The sequence below is a fragment of the Mesitornis unicolor genome, unplaced genomic scaffold, assembly GCF_000695765.1.
Source record: "Mesitornis unicolor isolate BGI_N332 unplaced genomic scaffold, ASM69576v1 scaffold7269, whole genome shotgun sequence".
Taxonomy (NCBI): Eukaryota; Metazoa; Chordata; class Aves; order Mesitornithiformes; family Mesitornithidae; genus Mesitornis; species Mesitornis unicolor.
Window position 1 is genome coordinate 78,489 of NW_010206562.1, and position 23,888 is coordinate 102,376.

Here is a 23,888-nt window from a genome sequence, read left to right on the forward strand (position 1 = left end):
CTGAAGCTTGGCACATGGCATGTTGTCAGTTACAAACCTATTTTTAATCCCTTTTTTAAAAAAAGATGTTGATTATTATTCGATATATAAAAGCAATGTTTAAAAAATAAAAAGAGCACACACTGGGTTTTTTAGAGAATTTCCTCTGCCTGGGTAGCTGTTACTGAAACTAAAAAAAACCAATGCCACTAGAAATCAGGGGAATTTCTTTGATAATACTCAAGTTGCTTTGTATCCCAGTAGATTCTGCTCGAAGGGAATATTTTTTTCTCATATTTGATTGTCTAATATATAAACTTTGAGAACAACTGTAAAGCTTTTATAGCAAGTTCTGCACTTCCTCAATTCCCACTGAAATGCATTCCTGAGCACCTGCAGGAGCTTGGCTCCCTGTACTGCCTAAATATTAACGGTGGCCACATTTCAGACTATGGAAACAGAGGCTATTTGGATTTGAATGTGCATTTATTTAAGTAGAATTTGTGGTCTTCAGAGTGAATAGCAGAGTTTTCACATGGTATTGCAGCCATTGACTCGCATTTGTGAGCCAGCTCTAAGTTCCTACCAGGTAGGGACATCAAGTGCCACTGATACTCAGGTCTTTGTATCACTTAACCCTCTTCTTGCCAGTGTGTGAAATCATGGCCCATTGAGAACCAATGGAATTCAGGATTTCTTTCTTACTGTTAGTGTTCAGCCTTGGTTTGGTCCTCCAATAGAAATGTATTTTGTATTCCTTTTGTATAATTTCCTTTCATGCTAACTCGATTGTGTGGCCAATTGAGGAGTTGTGTTGGAGACTGGTGCTGTGGAAAGACAAGTGTTATGATTTTCCAGCTCAGTCAGTCATTTTTGCAGGCCATGTGCCCTTATGCTCCTGAAGAGTTGAAGAACCAGGTTGTTTCTGCCGTGGGTAAGATGCATGGCACCAGAGAGGTGGTGTCCCACGCAGGCTCCAGCACCTTCTCCAGACAGAATCTGTTCAGTATGCTTGAGGTTAGCAATAATAATAGTATTTCTTTTCTGACATGAGGCAGTTCAAGCAGGAAGACTTGCATCTCCAATGCAAGGAGAAGTATGGTGGCAAAAAAAGTGTTTCTAGGACCAGCTTCCCCATTTACATGGACCCATGTGGTCTGAGCTGCTCATGGGGAATTTCAAAACATCAGTTTTCAAAATTCCCTCCCAAATTCAAGTGAGTATCTGCAGCAGAAATATGCAATGTGAGAATTTGCTTTTTAAAACATACCACTTCATTTCATGTGTCCCAGATAACAAATCTGTTGATAGTTCATAACGGTTCCATAGATTATATTTTAGCTGGCTTCTTTTATAGGTCTTTTGATTTAACATCTCGGCTATCTCTGACAGTAGGGATTGACTAAGATGGTCACCTCAGGACTGAAGAAATCTAAGTGCTTTTCTGAACTATGATTTCAAAATGGAATCAATTTTGTTTTGTATTTCTCTGATATGCAATTCCAGTTCCTGGTGTTTGTTTGCAGCCTTTTTTGCCTTTAGTGCCTTCGGGGTAGTGGAGAAATGGCATGCTGGCAATTCAACAGAGAGATAACAACAGATCACTCCAAGGACATTATCTATTCTGCTAACCATCTAACATGCAGCAGAGAATATAATATGACAACAAAGCATTTATCTTCTCCTTACTGAAACGTTCATGGTATCAAAACAAAGTTGACTGTTGCTCGATGGACTAACATTACTTATCCCTTCTGCTACTGATAGTTACAGCTGCTATTTTTTTTCTGCTCTCAGACTGCAGGATTTCAGGAGATTCTGACTGAAATTGAGATTTTAGCTTTGATTGTGGGATGCTTGTGTCATGACCTTGACCACAGGGGAACCAACAATGCCTTCCAAGCCAAGTAAGTTTTCTAATTCTTATTACTTTAATTTGTTTTTCTTCCACAGAAGAGCAAAAGGTGACCAGGATAAAGAATGAAGCATTAATTTCAGCCCTGCTAAGCCAAGGCCAAGTATACTTATTCTTGAATATAGTGAAGGACTATCCATCTTTTATCATTCTCTGTTCTTTGGGGTAATTGCTGGCTTGTCCTTTGTATCAGGCTGTTGATTGGGTTACCCCTTGTGAACTGACAGGGCATATTGAAATGTGGTGCCAAAACTTTATGTTCTGTTCAGGTTCAGGTATTATTGGGTCTGATATTCAACCCAGGAAACATTGAAACTGTCTATCTGGGTTGTTTTTGCTGGCTGGAATGCAAAACATTGTTCATCTATTAAGAAGAAAAGACAATAGGTAAAACTGAAATAATCTTTTCACAAAAACTTTCACAAACGTATAGGCAGATATCCATAAAGTAATTCCAAGTTTATGGAGTATGGAGCCCTTGCCGTCATGCTGGAGCTCAGATGCATCTCATCCACAGTGGATGGCTAGAGTAGTTGCCTCACCACATAGCCATCAGTTGTGGAGCACACAGGGTCCCTCACCTGTAGAAATGCCTCCTCCCTGGCCTAGCCTACACACCAGAGCACACAAAGCCTGTTCAGAGACATCCTGCAGTGGGCAGGAGTGGCCTGGCCACTACCTGAAATGGTCAGTACTCACCAGCACATAAGAGTCATAGAGTTGTTATGGTTGGAAAAGTCCTTTAAGATCATCAAGTCCAACCATTAACTAACTCTACCATGCCCACTTCTAAACGATGTCCCTGGGCACTGTATCTAGTAGGCTTTTAAATACATCCACAACTTCTCTGTTGTTGCCTGTTCCAGACTTTGACAGCCCTTTCACTGTAAAAGTTTTTGCTAATGTCTAACCTAAACCTCTCCTGGCATACCTTGATGCCATTTCCTCTTGTTCTACTGGTTGTAGCCTGTGAGAAAAGACCCACACCCACCTCTACAGCCTTGTCTCAGGAAGTTGGAGAGAGTGATAAGGTCTCCCCTCAGCCTCTTCTTCTCCAGACTAAACAACCCCAAGTCCCTCAGTTGCTCCTCATAAGACTTATTCTCAAGACCCTTCTCCAGCACCTCAATGTCTTTTTTTATACTGTGGCACCCAAAATTGAACTCAGTACTCAAGGTACAGTCTCACCAGTGCAGAGTAGAGTGGGACAATCACTTTTCTAGCCCTGCTCATTATACTATTCTTGATAAAGGCCAAATTGCCATTGGTCTTCTTGGTCACCTGGGCACACTGCTAGCTCATTCAGTCAGCTGTTGATCAACACCCCCAGGTCCCTTTCTATCAAGCTACTCTCCAGCCACTCATGGAATCATAGAATGGTTTGGGTTGGAAGGAACCTTAAAGCTCATCCAGTCCAACTTCCCCTGCCATGGGCAGGGACACCTCCCACTAGACCAGGTTGCCCAAAGCCCTGTCCAACCTGGTCTTGAACACTTCCAGGGAAGAAGCATCCACAACTTCCCTGGGCAACCTGTTCCAGTGTCTCACCACCCTCACAGTAAAGAATTTCTTCCTAATATCCAGTCCAAATCTACCCTCTTCCAGTTTAAAATTATTCCCCTTTGTTCTATTGCTACCTGCCCTTGTAAGAAGTCCCTCTCTGGCTTTCCTATAGGACCCCTTCAGGAACTGTGAGGCCGCAATAAGCTCCCCCCAGAGACTTCTTCAGGCTGAACAGCCCCAACTCTCTCAGCCTATCCTCATAGGAGAGGTGCTCCAGCCCTCTGATCATCTTCATGGCCCTCCTCTGGACCCACTCCAACAGCTCCATGTCCTTCTTATATTGGGGGCCCCAGAACTGGATGCAGTATGGATGCACTGGATGCATCCCCAAGGCTGTAGCATTGCATGGGATTGTTGTGACCCAAGTGCTGGACCTGGCAGTTGGCCTTGTTGAAGCTCATACAGTTGGCCTCAGCCCATTGATTCAGCCTGTCCAGGTCCCTCTGCAGAGCCTTCCTACCCTCAGGCAGATCAACACTCCCACCCAGTTTGGTGTCATCTGCAAACTTGCTGAGGGAGCACTCAATCCCCTCATCCAGATCATTGATAAAGTTATTAAACAGGAGTGGCCCCAGCACAACCCTGGGGAACACTGCTTGTGAGTGGCTGCCAACTGGATTTAACTCCATTCACCACCAGTCTCTGGGCCTGGCCATCCAGCCAGTGTTTGATTCAGCCGAGGATTGGGCAACCAGTTTGTTCATGAGAATGATGTGGGGAACAGTATCGAAGGCTTTCTTGAAGTCCAGGTAAACAACATCCACAGCCTTTCCCTCATGTGCCAAGCAGGTCACCTTGTCATAGAAGATCAGGTTATTAACCAGGACCTGCCCTTCCTGAACCCATGTTGGCTGGACCTGATCACCTTGTTGTCCTGTAAATAGTGTGTAATGGCACTCAGGATTATATGTTCCGTGACCTTTCCCAGCACAGGGGACGGCCTGTTCTTGCACTTTTAAGACTTCCTTCGTGAAGAGTGCCCAGCCTTCTTGGACTTACTTGCCCTTCAGGACAGCCTCCCAAGGGACTCTGCCAATCATTCTCCTGAACAGGCTATGTTGTCTGCCTTGTTGGCCTTCCCCTTGATTCTTACCCATAGACACTCGACCTTATCATCACTGTCTTTAAGTATTAGACATTCATATCTCTCCCTGACATAGAGGGCCGCTCCACCACCTCTCCTTCCTTGCCTGTCCCTTCTGAAATGTTGGTAGCTGTTAATTGCAGCACTCCAGTCATGCAAGTCATCCCACCACGTTTCCATGATGGCAGCTATTAGTAATTCACACTGGTATAGATCCACTTCAGCTGGGCTAATGATCCTGCTGCCTTTTTGGAGGGAGAAGCCCTAGTTTCCAGCAGACCATTCTTCCATAGTTACCAGCCTATCAACTCTCATGTCTTTGCTGCCCCATGGATCACCATCCCCCACCTCCTCTGAGACAGCCGACTGTAAGACCTACAACACTGTCCCACAGGTACCAGTGTGCCGGTCCCAGGCTCCTTGCTAGCAAGCCCAGTTTTATCCACATCCCCCTTCAAGTCTAGTTTAAAGACCTTTCAGTGAAGACGAGACGCTGGATCTCCAAGATTCATATATCACCTATATAAAAATTTACTCTCCAAACCCTTTTCAATTCTAAAAATTAATTTTATTCTATTAAAAAGTGCTTAGGACCTGATTCTGCAGCCCTGATTTGCATATACTTTTACTGTCCAAGCTGCTGCCCTCAGAAGCATTGGTGAGGTATAAGCAGGATTGTGAAAGGTTTCACAGAGCTACTTCTTACTGTGGTGATAAGGGAACTTCCTTGACTAAGGTCAAATTGTTTCCAAAATCTATGTTCCATGACAGTGGGGGAGACAAGAAGAAAGGTACCCTGACAACATCCTGGCCAAGCTGTGAAATAAAGCTGTCAGACACAGAGACTCCTCCAAATCCCATGTTGTTTTCTCAACTCCCCAGGTCCTCTACAGTCAGAATATGAGACCTTGAGGCTCTCTTGTCCTGCAGATCCCAGCATGCGTTTGCAACTTTGTTCTGCATTACTGCTAATCCTCCAGCGTGACGGGGAAGTGGTCAGCTGGTTGCCCAAAGATATTTGAAAGACAGGGTGATGTTGTATTAGCCAATTTTGCCCTACCTTTTGCAAAAATACTCTGCTGCCATCTGTGTATGCACGGGCTGCTGCGGGGGCGAGTTGCCTCAGTGAACATCACTCAATCTGATGTTTCTGATATTCGCTAAGCTGCCATTTCCTGAGCTTTTGGTGTTGCAGTACAGTCTCAATGAAACAACGACACTGTCTGGATCTTCAGTCACCGTAGCAAGGAAAATCAATTGCAGTGCTCAAAAGACAGAGCTCATGGTGCAAAGGTTACCAAGCACTGCTAGATGCCTTTTTGCAGCTGAATCTTGAAGAGAATAAAAAAAGATGAGACAGATGGGAAGAAATCTCATTTGATTGATGTTTATGTTCGTAATTTACAAAAATGAGACCCAAGATTTACATCCTGGCCATTTTAGGCTCTGATTAAGTTAACCACTTCTCCACTGTAACGTTACACAACAATACCTCTTGTACAGAGGGATGGCTGAGTTAAAAGTAGAGGTTTCAGCTTTAGACTGCTATCACTTATACTTCTTGTTTGACAGCAGAGTACAAGGAGGAGGCTACCATTTTACGACTCCATAAAGCAATTGCTGAAGACATTCAACAAAAGACAAACATTACCACACATGTATAAAACATCCCTGAAAACAGAAGCTGTAGTTTTCATAACAGCAACTATGATTTATTCCTCTAACCTGACTTACAAATTTAAGCATCACATTTTCCTATTTTATCTCCAGTGTTCAATATTGCTGTTCTGTATGATGAAAGTTCAAGAGGTGTATGATAGAGGCAATACCACAGTTGTCTGAAATGGCTCTGTTATAGATCTCAACACCACGTTCTCTAGGGATGATGTTTCCTGGACATCCTTCTCTGTAATATAGCTGCTTCTGATAATTAAGTATCGGTGTGGTGCAGTTTTATAGTGCATGCTCCTAGGAGACTCTTTCTGTTTGTCTCTAGCATAATCTCTTATTCTCTTTTCTTTGGAAAGAAAACCCATCGTGTCGCTTTAGGCTGGATCCCAGAAGTGAAGTAATGGCCAACAGTAACTATTCTGACAATGCAGTCTCATTCTCTGCACCTCCCAACAATTCATAATTTTATAATTGTATTCTGTAGGGTTTTTTGTTCTGTAAACTTAGAAAAACCACCTGCTCTTTGCATTTTGAAGCTAATTTTGTTTTAGACAATAAACATGATGAGAAAATACATTCTAGAGAGATGCTAAACTTTACTTTTATATTCACTGCTCTCACTTGTGGTTTTTTCAATATTTTTTAAGTGCATGGTTTTACATAAAGACAGAATTTGCAGTTGGTTTTTTTTGCTGTTGTGTTTTCAAGTGTTTTTTCTTAGAGTTCGTAATCACCCATTGCGAGCCATTGTGGTTATATCTATTAAGAAGTGAAAATAAAAAGTAGTATCAGAACAGCCGGTCCTAGCTCAGGGACGTTACTGTTTGTCTTTACTGCACAGTGGTGAGCTTGTTCTGTTGCATCACTGAGGCACTTTGAAAGTTGCATTACAAAATTTCATGTAGTTCCAGGAAAATCTTTAGTCAGCTGATGATATTTAGCAAGATGTGGAACATAAATACCTTGTATCTGGCTTTAAATCAGTATTTTGATCCTGTCAACTGTCTCACATGGAGTTGCTGAAATGGAGACGGAGAGTGTGGCTACATGCTTTTTTTACTAAATTGTCTCTGAAATGTGCTTCGTAAGCAGACGAGCAGTATTTGTTGACTCCCCATGTTCTGTTTCAGGAGCGGATCAGCCTTAGCTCAGCTCTACGGCACCTCTGCTACCTTGGAGCACCACCATTTCAATCATGCTGTCATGATTCTCCAAAGTGAGGTACAAAAGCATTGCTATTAATCTCACTCTAAGCTGTTGGGCAGTTTTAGCCAGAGATAGGAAATACCACACACAGTACCTTTTTAATGCCCTCTCCTTGAGGAATTATTTATTGGTTACCACGAAGGTCACAACTAGCACAAAATTAAACAACTACAAATGCTGATCATAGAGCCCAGAGATTGTATTTGTCTCAATCAGCTAGGGGCAAAGAGAACATATCCTAATCGTATTGTCAGCTTTTCTTGATCTTCTTACATATATCCTGCTCAGTGGTCTATAGGTAGATGAAACAAGCTCCTACCTTTCCTCGCAGGTGTTGTATTCAGAGCATCACAGTCATCTCTTACTGGGCCAATTTAATTTCTTTGACAGTCTTTCTGTAATCAGGATTTCTATGATGGTTTTGCATAATTTTACTAAGTGACTTTTGGGAAAAAAATTAAAAAACAGTAATATCATGCTGTCCAAAGTATACTAGCTGCTTTGGAGATCCATATAAAGACATAGTTCTTGCCTAGAATACCTTATATGCAACAGTACGCAGCATGCACTACCCTAGAGATGTAGTAAGTGAGAAAAGTAGAAGGATGGACACAAAATCCTTACAAAATAATGGATGTATTTTCTGAATTTATACAGATAGGTTGTTACAAAATGCATTCAGTATATCTATAAAAACAAAAATGTTTTTCATGCAGCACAATTGGAGACCATATGCTGATCTGCAGTAACTTTTGAAGAGCATCAGGGAATGTCCCATGATCACAGACAAATGGGAACAGGGTGACGGCTTTAACTCTGTGTACAGCGCCACAGAGATTAGTCATGGAACTGTGGCTGTAGTTTTAGTTTCTCAACATTATATTAAAAAAGTAGACATAAGAAAGGAGAGCACCAGCATGAGATTCAAACAGCTCGATCTGCTTAGACTAGCCTAGCTTATCTAAAAGGTGATACTGGGAAATAATGACTCTTGATACAACAAGGGAAAGGCATTAAAGAAAGCAGCGTTTGAAAGTCAGACAGACTGGTTCAGAATAGGAGAAAAGGAATGGGGTTTTACTGTTTGTTTCTTTCGGGTTTTTTTCCTGAACCAATGAGACAGTTCAGCCCCTGGAACAAGCTTTACTGGTGATTTTTCTAGTTCCTGAAATCTTTATCATGACTGAATGTCTCTCTGAAAACATGCTCAAGATATGGACAACTCTGTGAAAGTTTATAGCTCATGTCAGACTAGATGCTTTTGTCTATCTTTTCCAGCTTAAAAATCAGGAAATTTAGGGAAAAAACCTCTTCTTCCTTGGTATCTACTCCATCTTCTTTCAGAAATAAGATTATAACCTATCCACTAATGTTGATATTCTAGCCTGCCTTTGCTATCTAGAATGAAACATAGTATATTGTATTATTCCTTTAGTTTTTTATCATGTTGAACAAGGTCGCTGTTTATCCTTTACTCTTGACATGCTTGAGCTTTGTAGCGACATGGTTTTATACACCATGAAACAGGCCAGAAAGGCAACAGATATTATAGAATAACAGACTACTTAATACATTTTCTCTGTTGTAAGAAGTGCAATTTTCCTGATACATTTTGCTTTATTTTCTTCCAAGTACTTTGGTTTTAAAATTGTTTTTCATAAGCTCTAGATTCTCAAATACTTCTCAATATTTAGCCAAAAATAAAAAAAAATCATTTTGTTGTCACAGAAAAGACCATCTTTTATAGACAGCAATTTTTTTTCAGACCAACCATTAGCTGATCTCTTAAAAAAAATACCATCTCTACCTCCAGAGCTCATTTCATCTATGTCCTCAGACTATCATGGTTGTAGCAATCCTGTTGCTGGAAAATTCTTGAGTTTAAGCACATTTTGACCTTCCTAAGCAGTAGATGGCAGTGCATACTGAATGTGCACATTCCAGTGCTAAATACCACCAAAGTGAGTCTGTTTAGAAAGAACCTTATTATTTCTATAGATGATTAGGGGAAAATAAAGTGTAGTACTTTTATTTATCTTGATTTAGTTATAAGTGACTGAAGACTGCTTCTTAAGCTTACATTTAGAATTTTCCATTAATTTTGTGTCATTCAGTTTATTTTCTCTAAGATTTCCTAGAGGAATTATAGGATCGCTGTCTGCGTTAGTATTCAGAAATTCAGTTACCAAAGGACCTTCCTGCACTCAAATAGCGATATTAAATAATTTGTTTCCTTTCATTCTGGCCATGGAGCACTTTTCAAATTCTTAATCCGTGATCCCTTAAAAAGTAGCCTATTGGCCCTACAAATGGCATTTGAACCTCATAAAGTTGTGGTTCTTTAGCCTGCGTAGAGAATGCTTGTATGCGCTTTAGGACAATGCAATAATGGGCAGAGTGAGCAAATGGGCTGTTTTGAATGAAAAACTGATTTAGTGTCTTTGACTGCTCTAACAGCAGTTTGTGTGCCTGCAAGCAGCAGCACAGATAAATCTATTAGGAGCACAACTCAAAAGCTGCAATGCGCAGCTCCCTAAAACATTTCATAAGAGGAAAGATTGAAATGTATCCGTAGGTTTTCCCCATAAACTGAGTCTGTGCAGGGTCAGAGCAAAGAGTAAATCTTTCCTCAGGAGGCTATAATTTCAGCAGAGTTTAGAAAAACATACCAGGTGCTTGATTACAATCATCAACTCTTCCACTGCAATGTACTCTCAGCAGTATTAACATTATTATTTTGTCGTAGTTTTGCCATGAATCAGAAAAGGCCTCTGTTACAGGAAAAGTGTAGTAGACTGAAGAGTTAGAAAACCTTTAAAAACCTATATTGATTTCTAGCCCTTTACCTCTTTTATCTCTTTCATTATAGGGTCACAACATCTTTGCTAACTTGTCCTCTAAGGACTACAGTGACCTTATGCAGCTTCTAAAGCAATCGATATTGGCAACAGACCTCACTCTGTATTTTGAGTAAGTATTGGCATTTCTTGTATTTGACAAATGAAAATTCGAAGAACTTACTCTAATGACCTATTAAATACCAATAAGGATATGTAATATGAGAAAATAGTGTTTAGCTGTGGTTGAAGAGATTTAGTCTAATACTTAGTATATCTTAGCCTAATAGAAATGACTCAAATGTCTGAGTAAGTTTTGCTTTAATGTGTAACATGTCTGTATCAACAAAAAGCAAGTGAAATTCTAGGCTTATACTTAAAGCAATCCCAGGAATCAGTTACAACTCAGTCCCGTAATTCTTCTGTTCCTTCTGTGATAATTTCTTCAGGTATGTAGAAAATCAACAACATTTTAGAATTATTTTCCACCATTTCAGAGCTCCTAAACATGTATGCTAAGAAATACTGTGTTTAGTTACAGACGCAGTTGCAAAAGTAGTAAAAGCATATACATTGTTTTTTCGAAGACAAATTACACCAATTTGTATCACATGAGAATAGATCTTAAAAAAAATCTTAACTCGAGACGAGTATAATAGGATCTCTCTCATCCAGTTTTCTTCCTTTTTCTTGTTTGCAAATCAAATCTCTTAAGCAGACTTCAAGTTGGTGCTATTTTACATTTTTCAAATGCTGTTCATTACTATCAAGCTCTTCCCAGTGAGAATGTGTGGGTGCACACACTGTCACATGGCACTTTTGACATCCCCCTCTCTGGTGCGTGTCTGTGGCTGACTTACAGGGAGAAGTGCTGTCAGAGGTGCAGTTGCAGTGTAGGGCCTTCCCAGTCTGACAGTAACTCATCCTTCAGAATTTTTGTTTGATGTCCATTAGCATCCTATCCCAAACAGTGCTGGGTAGCATTTAGTAATGTCGTTCTCAACTTTTAGGGGGCTGTACCTGGATTCCCTCACTCCTTTGTGCTGATGATTGATACCAAACCAAGTTTCCAGAAAACTTCAGGCAAAGCCTTTACCTTGAAATTGTTCAACTATCTACATCATAATTGTACATTTAATTGTTAATTCTAACTGGGATACTGCAATGTTTACTGTGTCATTTTTTCTCAATACTTAGTTACTGTGCCAAGGGCTGTTTCTAAACAGTACTAGCAGTAGCTGCAATGATATTTTTTGTTTCTTGCAAGTCTGTTCTCAGAGAGGCTGTATTAAGAAAGGGTTTTAATGAATAGTTTTATTATAAATATCTTCTGAACATTAGTCCATGAAGAAATTTCTTGCCTGCAGACATGAAAATCCTGAGCAGGACAAATAAACCCTTTTAAGCGCACTCTTTTTGAAGCTGTCTGTTAGGATCGCTTGTTATCTGGGGGGCTGGGATGACAGGGGAATTTGCTGACAGCTGTAAGTGAGATACAAGGACCACAGGGATGTGTCAGTGTGGGTTCTCCAGTCTCACCACAAATAACAAGTGCTGCAGAAATATTTTGGGCAGCTGCCCTGGCACAGCCCCATGCGCCCCCCTTGGCCAGGAGCCTGCAGTCCCTGGGATAGCCAGAGAGGCCCCGGGGCAGTGCCTTGGGAGGGAACCCAGTCGAGACCCAGATGTGATGGAGCTCTCTTCCCTGCCTGTCTTAGATTGAAAAACTACATGGTCAATTTGCCTTTCTGGTTTTAATACAGAAAAATAATTTCCAAAAAGGGACATCAGCTGAATTTCAAGATTATTCTTCCTTGCTTGCATAATTGATTTTTATGTGCTACATGAATCAGAATACTTTTAGCAAATGAAGCCTTTTTACTCAAAAGCCTGCAAGTAAGTTATCTTTTCATCTTGTGTTATTATGATTCATTAATCAGGTAGTTGTTATGCTACTTTATTTCTAAAGGTGCCTGAAAATCAATCCTTGGAAACATTGGTGATTTTACACTTCTTAAAACCACCCTATGTGAACAGATGTTTCTGCACAACCACCTATCTCTTTTTTTTTTAGTTTGCTAAGTCTTCAATATTTTTGTAGAGAAGGAAATTCTCATACTGGTATTCTTAGAATGCCTAAACCTAAGGATCGCAAAGTCCAGCTAGCAAAACAGCAACAACACTCCACGCAGAGCAAGGGTTTATGACCTTCTTAAAGCACTACTTTTCTACAAGAAAGAGAGATGACTTTCAGTGAAAGATCAGATGGAAAATATACTTGATTTTAGTAGATAATTCTACATTACGATGCTTGTATATAATACAACAAGAAAAAGCATGGAACCAAAATGAAGTTTATGGAAATTCGCTTAAATGATATCTTGAGCCACTGGGCTGTAGAGCAACTGGATTTGCTATATGTAGCAAGACAACTTTCCTTTCTAGGCAAAACATAACCAGAGTCAATGTTACTCAAAGACATTGCAGACTTGTTATCATTCTGTTTATGTCTGAAATCCTGGCATGTTTGCTTAATGATAGCAAACCTCTTCCTTTTGGATACCAGGCATAAGCAACCAGTAGGAAACACTAAATTGTTTCCTTACACATGGCTGCTCTCCTCAGTTTGACTCCTTCCTACACTAGAAATTCTCTGTGGAGTTGGACTACTAGTTCTGCATCTATTTAAATGAATTTTCAAAGAAAATCCTTACTTTAAAGTTGTCAGCTTAACATAAGGCCTTGAGACACATCTTCAATTACTATTTATGGATCTCTGTAGTTTAAATTTGAAGGGTTGAGGTTTCTGGGATGTCATCTTCCTGAGCTTTCAGCTTTAAATATTCACACCTGGTTCTTGTCCAGTACCATATGAATTGTCCAGAAAATCCAACACTTCAAAATGAAATCAAATACCAAATTTTACATTGTTAGACTGGGCACTGAAATAAAGGATGCAAAAATCCACTGCTCACTCTCTTAATAGAGTATGTAGCTGTTGATGATTACTCAGGATTAGGCTGATTTAACGTTTATGTGCCAACTACTCTCAGCCATTAAAATTTTCATCGTTGCAATATTTATTTCCACCGGGCTGATGATGCTATATGACTTTGTGTGAGAGAACTGAATTTTGTCTTCTACATATGTGACTTTGCATTGTCCTAGCAAATTTTGTAATGTGCAACTCTTTTATATCTTATTTCATGTAACATAAGGGATTAGATGTCATCACATAGTCCTTATATTCCCCTGTTCTAGTTGCTGTCATGAAATTAATTCTGGAAAGGCACTATAGTAGGAGTGACTGGTCATATAATGCATGACAGTCTGAGACCAGAATAATGCAACATGCCCCACGTAGAATTCCGTCCATTGATGATGGGCAATGTTCCTGGAAGCGTGCGTCTCCTCGTGTGTAAAGCCTGTACTGGCTGCCGGCAGACTGTGCTCTCAATAATCACTGTTCGAAATTTCAGTCTAGCTGAAGTAAATGTAGAGAATATAAGACTTTGCAAACTCTCCCCTGTTCAGGGAGTCTAACTATATTTTCAATTGACAAAGAGATAGCACAGTCTCCTGTGAGATGAGGCACTGGACTGTCACTCAGGATATAAGTATCTGCTTTCCAGCTTTGGTGCTAATATGTTGTATCACTCTGGGCAAGTTGCTCCATATTTTTGCACCTCAACTTCCACTGTATCTGGGGCAAGATCTGTTTCATATTGTAGTCATACTGCATGCAATGAGAGCTGCTTGGAGTCTCAGTGCCATAAAAAATTACAGACTAATGAGTCAGAATTCTGGTACTTAACGGCACCACGCAAGCATTAACATGTTCTGGCTCATGTTTTATCCACTTTTGAGGACACAGGCAAGATATTCCAGAACACAAAGCACAGGACCAAGCAGGGGGATCTAGTTTCTCGTCAATAAAAACTACTACCTCGAGACATCTGCAGCTCCTCTGTCTCATTGTTCTGTTCTCTGTGTTGGAAATAACAGGAATTTCACATCTCTGAAAAAACCTCTAGGACCCACAAGTAAAAACCATTTTGCAAGGACAAGTAGAGAGAAGTGTGTCTATATTTCAGGGGTGTTTCTATTGTCTGTCTGTCCACTGCTGTAGTTGAACATTTCATGGTTCCATGGAAGACTGAACATTTTGGTACCATTTATTTCCTTATCTGTGGAGACCATAAATACAATATTGCTTTTACTAGGCAACTCTGACATTGATAACAGACATTTATAGAACATTCGGAAATTAGTATGTTTCGCTTAAATGAACTGTCAGTGTAACGACTTTAACAATAATACATGAGGTACAATGATTTTGTATCATCCAGAGGACTGTATTTCTACTGCAGTGCTGCCCTGGAAGTGTCTTGTTTCCTTCTCTGATAATCTGTTCTGTTGCAGGAGAAGGACCGAGTTTTTTGAGCTTGTCAGTAAAGGTGGTTATGATTGGAATATAAAAAACCACCGAGAAATATTTCGGTGAGCACTACTATTTCTTGCTTTCTGGTTATTTCTAAGAGTAGCTGTATTTGCTTAAGGAATTTCGTATATCATAGAGCGAAGATTTAGAGCAACAAGAGAAGGTAGCTTGCTTTAAAAATACGATCCATGATATAAAACATGTGGTATTATTTCTAAACATCACCAAACAGCAGGGCTGCAATCAGTGTGACCTCACCTTCTCCATTCCTGTTTCTGCCTTCACAGTCTGTCCATGTTTTCTTCCCTTTCTCCCAGCCTCACCAGTTACTGCTCAGCCCTTCCGCTCTTTCTCCGGAAAGCATCAATATTCTGCCTCAGGACACAAAGATCTTTCTTGTCCATTTCCCCATTCCCTCCTCCTCTCAGCTGTTTTCTTTCACTGCCCATGCTTCTCCCTGCTCTTCTAGTCTGTACCTGGAAATTTGCAGATACACGCTACTCTTCTAGCCCTCAAGAATGATCTGAGCATGCATCCTATTGAAAACCTGAGACGGGGTGGGTGGTTTGAGTGCAGCACGCTTTTGAGACAATAAAATGTGTGTATTTGCATATGCATGCCTAATTATGCCTCATTTTATCTGAAATTTCATTAAAATTCTGTTTCCTTTTGGTCTTTTGACCAAAATATTGGCCATTTTCTATTTTCCATATCATTTCACCCATTCCTAATTTTAGATTCAGGCAATATATTTGATGTTTCATTTTCAGTGCCCTTGTTCTTCATTTAAACTTTCTTAGACTTTTATCTGCATCATGTACTGTACATAAACGCTTTCTACAGCTGAATGGTTTCTTTCTCCTAATGCATATAAAACATGGTTGTAGCTGGGTATTAAACTACAGTGGAACAGTATAGCGAATAGTAAATCTTAAATTTTTATTGTAGATGAGCAGTAGAAACTGCTTAAACAGTGTCTGGGATGCCTCCTGTGATTATAGGTTCTCTTGCTACAGCAGTCACTTACAAATAGGCATATAAATTAATCCAGTTTGCAGGTGTCGTTATGTAATAACACCCTTGCTTATATCATGTTAAGCACATGCTTTCTAGTATATTACAGGTATTAATGTAAGTAGCATTAGAGGTATTGCAAAATTAGCAGTTACTGCCTTGCAATGTCATTTCTTTTCTCGTGTGCAGTGCACAATACCAAAATTCGTTATCTGATGACCTGCAACACATTAGGCTTCCTAGGCACAATTGTGATGTAAAAGCCATGCTGATGGCTCAGATTTCAAACATGCCATTCTTTTCTGGAGGAAAAGAAGGTGCCAGGGCTGACATTTTCTATATGTATTATTTATTTATGCATCCAGAGCACAGTTGTTTAGAAATTCAACAAAGGTTGATTCAGCTTGTATTGTTCATTTCTGTTTTTCAGATCAATGCTAATGACAGCCTGTGACCTTGGAGCTGTGACCAAACCGTGGGAGATTTCAAGACAGGCAAGTCATGATTAATAGCAGGGCTGGGAGGAGGCGGGACTGGCAGGACAATATTCCCAGGGCCCCGGCTTACAGGGGACCGAAACTGGAATCAATTTACAGCGGTATTAATGCTATAAAAAAATAGCAGGGGGTTTCTGTGAGAAATGGTTTATTGCATAATGTTTCCATGTACACATGCTGGTGAGCAGCTTGTAGGTACCTGAAGAGATCTGGCTTTACAGCCTCTCCTTTTATTAACCTTTTAAATCCATATCAAAACCATGGATGGATTAAACAAAAAAGTGTTAGGCCCATGTAGCTGTGCTTACTTTTTTTGTCCCAAAGTTTTCCTTGGCACCGGCAGAATCTTCCCTAAATCAAAAATACCAGCAGATGATCTGCAAATTTTGATTAACACAAAATCTTCAGTATATATGATAAGAGAAATGTGTTCATTTTCTCAACAGTGATGGAAAAAACTGCAGGTATAGTACAGAGCCTTTTTTAGCATCTTGTACTTAGAAACAAAGAAATAAAAATTCAGGCTTCTGCTGCTGAGTAGGCTCTCTAGAAATATACATAAAACTTGGGTCCAGCACTGGCAAACAACTACAGTGTGAGAAAGAAATCTGTCCTGAAGTCTTGACCTTTACCACGTGATTTTCCCTCTTCTAGGCACCTTTCTTTACTCAGCATCCGTCCTTAATATTTCCTGTACTCGTGCTAATAATTCTCTATTTGCTACTGAGGTCCAGAACAAGATAGTAGAAGGGGTCTGTGCAGGATTTGGGTGAAATATACAGCATCAAGAAGCAAGTAGGAAATGTAGCAGCACAGCTGCGTGTGGGTAGGCACCTGGAGGGAGTTTGATTGGCTTAACAGCAAAGTAATAGTTAAAAAGATGGGATGATAAAGAGAAGCTGGATCAGAGAACTAGTGAGGCAGGAGCAGTCAGGTTTCTTGGGGAAGGACAAGGAAGTAACAGAAGCGGAAAGGGACTTGGCCTTGTTTGTGGTAGTACAAAAGTTACATGCACATTAACTCAGTAAAAAAGCATGTATGTAGTGAGGGCTTCAGCTCAGCTTGCAGTTTTGTCAAATGAGGTTTTTTTGCTTTTAGAAGTACAATCGTCCTTCTAAGGCTCTTTGTCTACTCGGCCAGAATATGATCACCTCGCGTGCAAATCGGGGAAGTTGCTCGTATGCTGCAGTGGGAAAAGCAGTCAGAATATTTTTCAGTGCCACCTAGCCACAGCTGCAGCGTGTGCAGTCCCTCCTCATTTTTTCTCTTTAACCCAGTTAGCTTCCCCATTTTCTTTGACAGCTAAAATGTCAGGTAGGGTCTGTTTTCCATGTTGCCAATCTTTGTGCTATGGTGCTGAATTAGTTCTGAAGTCTCTGGCTAACTGGCTTTTTATCCTTAATGCTTTTGAGGTCTGCAGGTAAAAATCCCCCTGCAGCCTAGTGTACAGGTTTTCTTTGTATTGAAAAAATCCGGTCTGGGATTGATTGAAACACTACCTGGTTGAGCAGAGAGGCTAATAAGTTCACAGAGGGAAAACAGAAAATAGTTGGACCTCAATTGTGCCAAAAGGAAATAAGCATGAAAAGTGAGGAAGGAAGAAAGAAATAAAAATATATGAATCAAAGGGAATAGGGGCTACATGTAAGAAGTCAAAATTCAGGAAGAGAAGACAGAAATAGAAAAAAGAAGAGGGAAAGGGACACAAGGAGAACTGGATCAGAATAGCAGTGCGGGACAGGGGTAAGATCATGTCTTGATTATTCTTGTACAATACACTTGGCAAACCCTTAATTGCTGCTAAGTTGTTAAATTATTCCTCTATCTGGAGTATTGATCCAGAATGTTATTAGTCCACTGGGATTACATGCATTATAATGTTCCAAACTCTGTGATAGCCTAGCTCAGGATTTAAGGATACTTTATAACATCACTTCACCTACTTCCAATTTATATTGGTACTCCTTATTTCATCTGCAACAAGCTTAAGATTTGTGAATGTTAGCTACCATGCAGTTGCTAGATAAAGAAATGTTGAGATTATATGAAGTGCAGGTTCTCTCTGTAGTTCACTGTTTTGTGCCTTGGCATTATGAAATAATTTCCTAGCTTGAAAACAATACGGAGGCATGACAGGAGCTTTAGGAACTGAGAATAGTACAGTACGTAAAGGTTACTGTACCAGGATTGCTCACGGCTTGACTTCCTAAAATTACTGTTGTTTCCATAACTAATTGTGTTTTTAAATCTTGTGTTCTTCTGCAAAGCACAAACCTCTGCAGAACAGAACATCTTCATCCACAAAAATCAGAAAGATGCATTCCAACTTCCAACCCACCAGTTGTTGATTTTGATGCAATATGATAATCACAATCTGAGTTCATATTTAGATAGTCAGATCCTATAGTGATGACAGCCAGTGGAAAAAAAGCAGAGCCTAGTCGGGAAAAAAACCTTTATGATTTCACTTTAAATTAATACAACATAGGTTATTGGTTAATTAAGTTTCTTTGACAAGTGAAGCTGTTTATAAAGGGCAACAGCCTGTACATACCTAGAGAGCTCTTGCACATTTTACAGAGCATTTTTACAGACAATTATGCATGCCAACAAGAAGCTAGAATTTTCAGTTCTATTCTCAGTACTTGAATAAGTTGGCTATAACTGCACTGAGCGCTACCTCAGCATTGCAACATAATTCCCTCAGTCAATTCCCTATCAAAAAGGGGTAAGTGCGGCTATCAGTGGTTATGGCCATTTATACTCACTCTGTGCCCAGTCCTGAAAACTATACAAACACAGGCCTGACACCAGTCATGTAAGTGGGGCTATTCACTTCTTTACAGTTAAGCACAGGCAGAAGTCATGGTCTGAACAAGAACTCATTACCCTAAAAATTATGTAGCAAGAACTCTAATCTTTATCATCATTTATGTTTTAGGCAGCTGAGCTGGTGACCAGCGAGTTCTTTGAACAAGGAGACAGAGAAAGATCTGAACTCAAACTCATCCCTTCAGTAAGTTTTTATCACTTCTGAAATAGTTACTAACTTGAATATGGTGAAAAATATAACTGGGTTCATTCAGAAAAACTAACTATATTTTGTATGTAAAGAAAAATCTTGGAATAAGTAAAAGCTCTGTCCAATAAGGGCATGCATTTGCAGCCATATGTAAAAGTTCTCCAGGCAACTCAGTCACTCTTGCATTGAGCCTTTGTCTCCATTTTCCGTACCTATTCCCAAGGTTATTCTGTCAGTTCATTTTCTAAGCAAGAGGTATTGTTTTTAATACACAGTATTCAAATAAAAAAATCACCAGCTACTTATGGAAATAAAAATGGTCAGATTTACTTTATGCTTCAGCTTTCTATCAGTGTCATTTGATATATCAAATGGTAAAAAGCATTTCTATAGCTGTACAACTAAATATTGCATTGTGATTGAAAGGATACATTGATATTGAATGGAATATAGGCAGATGGGTATAAAGTGTCAAAACCAATTTTCATAAAGATTTTCAGTGAACAATTTGAAGAGAAAGCTTTATCCAGGTTAAATACTTCGAAATGTTGACAAACCATTCTCTGGAGGCAATAGGAGAAGGGAAACATAAAGTATTCTAAATAATTTAACTTAAAAGCCATTCACAAATATGTTTATGCTTCTAAAAATAAAAAGACCATCCCAGTGGCTCAGACTTGTTCTCGCTTTGATAATACTTGCACATGAGCCTGTGGTGATGTAATTAAGTCAATAAAGTTAAAAGGTTTGTTGTAAACAATGCTTAGATACAATAAATGGCTTTTTACTTTGTGTACTGTCAGAGATTGGTACATTACTGGATATCTTCCCTATAGTACTTGTGTACATCGCAGAAAAAATGGTAGCTCTAGTCCAGTAGAAGAGTAATCAGTCAGACATGGTATTCACAATTCTGAGACTAGAGCTAGGCCTGAATCATTGCAAGTACCACCCCATATTATATGGATATAAATGCCTTTCCTGCCTTGTATATAAAATTTGCAAAGTATATTTCTCATGCTAATGAAGCATAATAAGTAGTAGTTTTATTTCCACACATACATTAATGTTACTGACTTCAAGTAACAATGAATTCCAGTGCAAATGGCCAAGGTCCAGCAACCTTCAGAGTTATTTTAAGGTGTGTTATTACATCTACATTTTGGACATACTGTAGACTTGGTAGATATTCAGAGAAAGACAAAAGCCAGAGCTCTCTTCTGGGCCTGTGTCTTCTGAAAATCTGCATCCAACAGCCCAGAGAGGTGGGAAAAGAATGTATTGCTATAAATATCTTCATCATAGGAGCCCTCTCACTCTTCCTTTGAGCTCTGCAGTCTGCACCAAGGAATAGAGTAATTTGTGGGCCATATGTAGGATGCTTTGAGGCCTTGATGGCAGACTTGATGGCAGACTTTCCTCTCTGTTTGGCCCTTCACAATTTCAAATAATCCAGTAAATTGATGTATTGTTTTATGTTGGGAGATAAGGCCAGTAAACAGTCACAAAGTTCATCAGTTCTAACAGTTGATGGCTAAGGATCAAAATGATGTAGAGTTTTACCACATTAATGAGGAATTTTTAAACAAGATCAAATGCCGATGTATTTCATGACATATTGTTATGACAAGCCACCTAGATAGGTACTGCTGCTAGTTAGATAAGAGAGTTGTTAGTCAGCAAGATAACATGATATTCTCTTATCTTACAACTCAAGGATTCTTTTCTTGCATTGTGCTTATAACAATCTGAAAATGACAGGATTTTTCAAAAGTATTTGAATAGGAAATTCAGAACTCTCCAAACCCAAGATTCTCCTTTAAGATGACAGAGTCCTTCAGTCTTCCCTCCTTGTCTTTCTTAGATACACTGTGTGATACCTGCTTATGTCAGAAAGAGCAGGCTACAACTAGAAAAATTCAACCAGACATTTAATGTAATGTAGTATGTATAGTGTGGAGTTTCTAGAAGCTACAGAAGGAAAGTAAGTTTTTCTTCAGGAGACATCAACCTTGAGGAGATGGACCCAGAGTAAGAACAGGCTTTCCACAGAAGAAGACAGAAAAATTTAAAACTTGGCATATTCAGAGCGTAAAAGACAGCATTCCGTAAATGGTGTGGATAGGCCACTAGAAGGAGGATTAAAATTCTGTAGACGGAAGGCTGATGGACCCAAGTAATTTTGGGGAAGGTATGGAAGAAACTCAACTCACATTCAGACTCTTCAGAAATCCAGTTTCTTCCATCTCTTTTCAGCCAGTAATTGAGCCTTTTAAACATCAGCTTCAACCTCTGTAATTTCCTCTCTGGAGTAGTGCCATGAGCAATGAATTAGGCTGTTTACAGAGGAACAAAGTGATAACTGCTCCCAAAACAGATCTGTTGATTCCTTACCCATTGGATTCACAGATGTGGGTGGTTCTGCAGAAAAGATCTGTAATTGAGAGGGAGGGAGTCAGCCCAGATCCGTCACTGTTCATTTTGCTGAGCTGGAAAACCCTATGTGAGAAAAGGGAAAATTCTACTCAAAGGTATCTACGTTTCTAAAGGAGGTTTCTTACCAGCTTGACTGCGACTGTGGAGCATTTGTTTTCTGTCACAGAATTACAAAATTCAAATACATTCAGCCTAGAAATTTCAAAACAGAATTGAAAATAAACAGTGTATTTTTCAAGCCAGACAAAGAAGTAGGGAGACTGCTGCAAAGATTGATTATGGTTTACAAAGTGTTCTGGTTGTGAGAATTTGATCATAGCTCCAAAGTGCTGGATGATGTGTCTGTAAAATACTCCAATGTAATAAAGCATGACAGTTTTGCTTCCTTCTCAATTCAGGCCATTTTTGATCGGAACAGGAAAGATGAACTACCCAGGTTGCAGCTCGAGTGGATTGATAGCATCTGCATGCCATTATATGAGGTAATTTTTACCTACTGCTCCTGTAGAGTCCGGAGAAGATTGTTCTTGCTGCTCTAGGGAAAAAGAGTTCTCTTACAGTGCAGCCTTGAAGGCTATTTGAACTCTTTATCTTTCTTTGACTTTACCGAAAGTCTGAATTCTATGCAGAAATCTTCAGATTCCTTGAAGGTTGTAATATCAGTAAATATAATTTCTTTTTAAGTTATAAAAGCTGATAAGGCAGCTGTTTATTTTATTATGGTTGAGACAAACTGGTTCTCATCATGGCAAGGTGTGGAGTTCTCTGCAGAGGTGCCAGAGGGAGAGCCTCATTAGATGCTGCTGTCAGACCTGTCTGAATATGCGTGACCCAAAGGGAAGCTCAAGGCTGAGCCTTTGCACTCCCTTCTGGTTCCTTTCCAAATTGTAAAGGGAAACTCTAGGCCAAGCCTTTAAGGTCAGTGACAAATGATTTATGGTTTAACCTGTGTGCTGTTCCACTTGGAGTTTACTCTTTTAATCATGCATCTACACAGGCTGCAGTGGGTGCTTGATAAAAGGTGTACAAGTACTACTTTATTAAGTCTATAGATGACCAGAATAATGCTCTTCTCTTTTTGGATTAAACCAGTTTCAGAATTTGACTTCTGTAACATAAATTCCACCATTTTAACTTGTTCTCTCTTATCTGTGTAGAAAGCAGAGGTACGCGTGCAGTGTGAAACATGGAAAATAACACTATAGAAACTTAGCCATCAGTAACTGTGTCAGCCAGTCTTCCTCCTACTCACTGAAACCAGACAGAGCGCCTTATGTCACTAAAGACTGCCAGTTTGGCCATTGATATGTGAGAAAGCATGGGGATATTCCCACTAGGAATTTTTGGGAAACTGCAACAAGTTCTCCCTGTTACCACTGCACCCTAAACTGCCTCACATCTCCAAGCAATAATGGGTCTGTGATGATACAAAGCCAAGAGCTGGGAAGCAGGTACCAGCTCCCATGTTAACATTAAACCGATGAACTTGTGCCTGAATGTAGCTTCCCCACACAGAGACAAAATTGGATTGCAGGTTCCTCTTAATTTTATACAGCAGATGTCACCAATAGCATATGAGGTAAGAGGGACGATGTGCTTCCCCTGCCCTCTGTACCTTGTGGCACCTGAGGCTGCAACTGTGGCAATAATGAAGTGACTGCCCAGCAGCAAAGGCAGCTTCTGCTGTGTGCCACAGACAACGTGTGCTTGTGTGAACAGTGAGGTGGGCTTCTGCTTTGCCAGTACATCCCGTCCCTTTCTTAGGCCAGTCTTTGTCATGATGGATAAACTAAACTAAAGCTATGGATTTCAAACAATTAAGGCAAAGCAAGCACAGAAGAAGAATGTAAACCTGTATTTTTTAAAACACTAAGATCATTTTGGGCAATATGGAGCTAGGGGGAACTGACTTCAGAGAAAAATCCTTTAAAAACAATGTTCCTTACAACGTAATACTTCATATTACATTAGAATACATATTATACCAGAATTCATGATTTGTAATTGCATCTGTAATCCAAAAGTGTACAATAAAGCAGGAAGAGCTTATAATCAGCCCATCCTCTGCATGAGAAGACTACATCTGAGCGCTAAAGCTCTGGTTAGTTAGCTCCATCTTAGCAGGAGATCTCTGGGGAATATATTCACATCTGATTTCCCTGCTTTCTGCTGTCTTTGCATCATGCTGTGCAGCTATTAGCCTGCTGCTCAGCAACTTAAAAA

At 39.8% G+C, this 23,888-nt stretch overlaps 1 protein-coding gene across 1 annotated transcript in view; it reads left to right on the plus strand.

Moving 5' to 3' along the window:
• PDE11A (phosphodiesterase 11A) overlaps positions 1–23,888 on the plus strand; it is a 79,676-nt gene that overhangs the window by 43,847 nt on the left and 11,941 nt on the right. Inside the window, exons 11-17 of the mRNA XM_010191811.1 lie at positions 1,777–1,886; positions 7,343–7,433; positions 10,288–10,388; positions 14,678–14,755; positions 16,141–16,208; positions 19,153–19,223; positions 22,064–22,147. Of these exons, the coding sequence (XP_010190113.1) occupies positions 1,777–1,886; positions 7,343–7,433; positions 10,288–10,388; positions 14,678–14,755; positions 16,141–16,208; positions 19,153–19,223; positions 22,064–22,147 (603 nt within the window). The remainder of the gene's footprint in view (positions 1–1,776; positions 1,887–7,342; positions 7,434–10,287; positions 10,389–14,677; positions 14,756–16,140; positions 16,209–19,152; positions 19,224–22,063; positions 22,148–23,888) is intronic.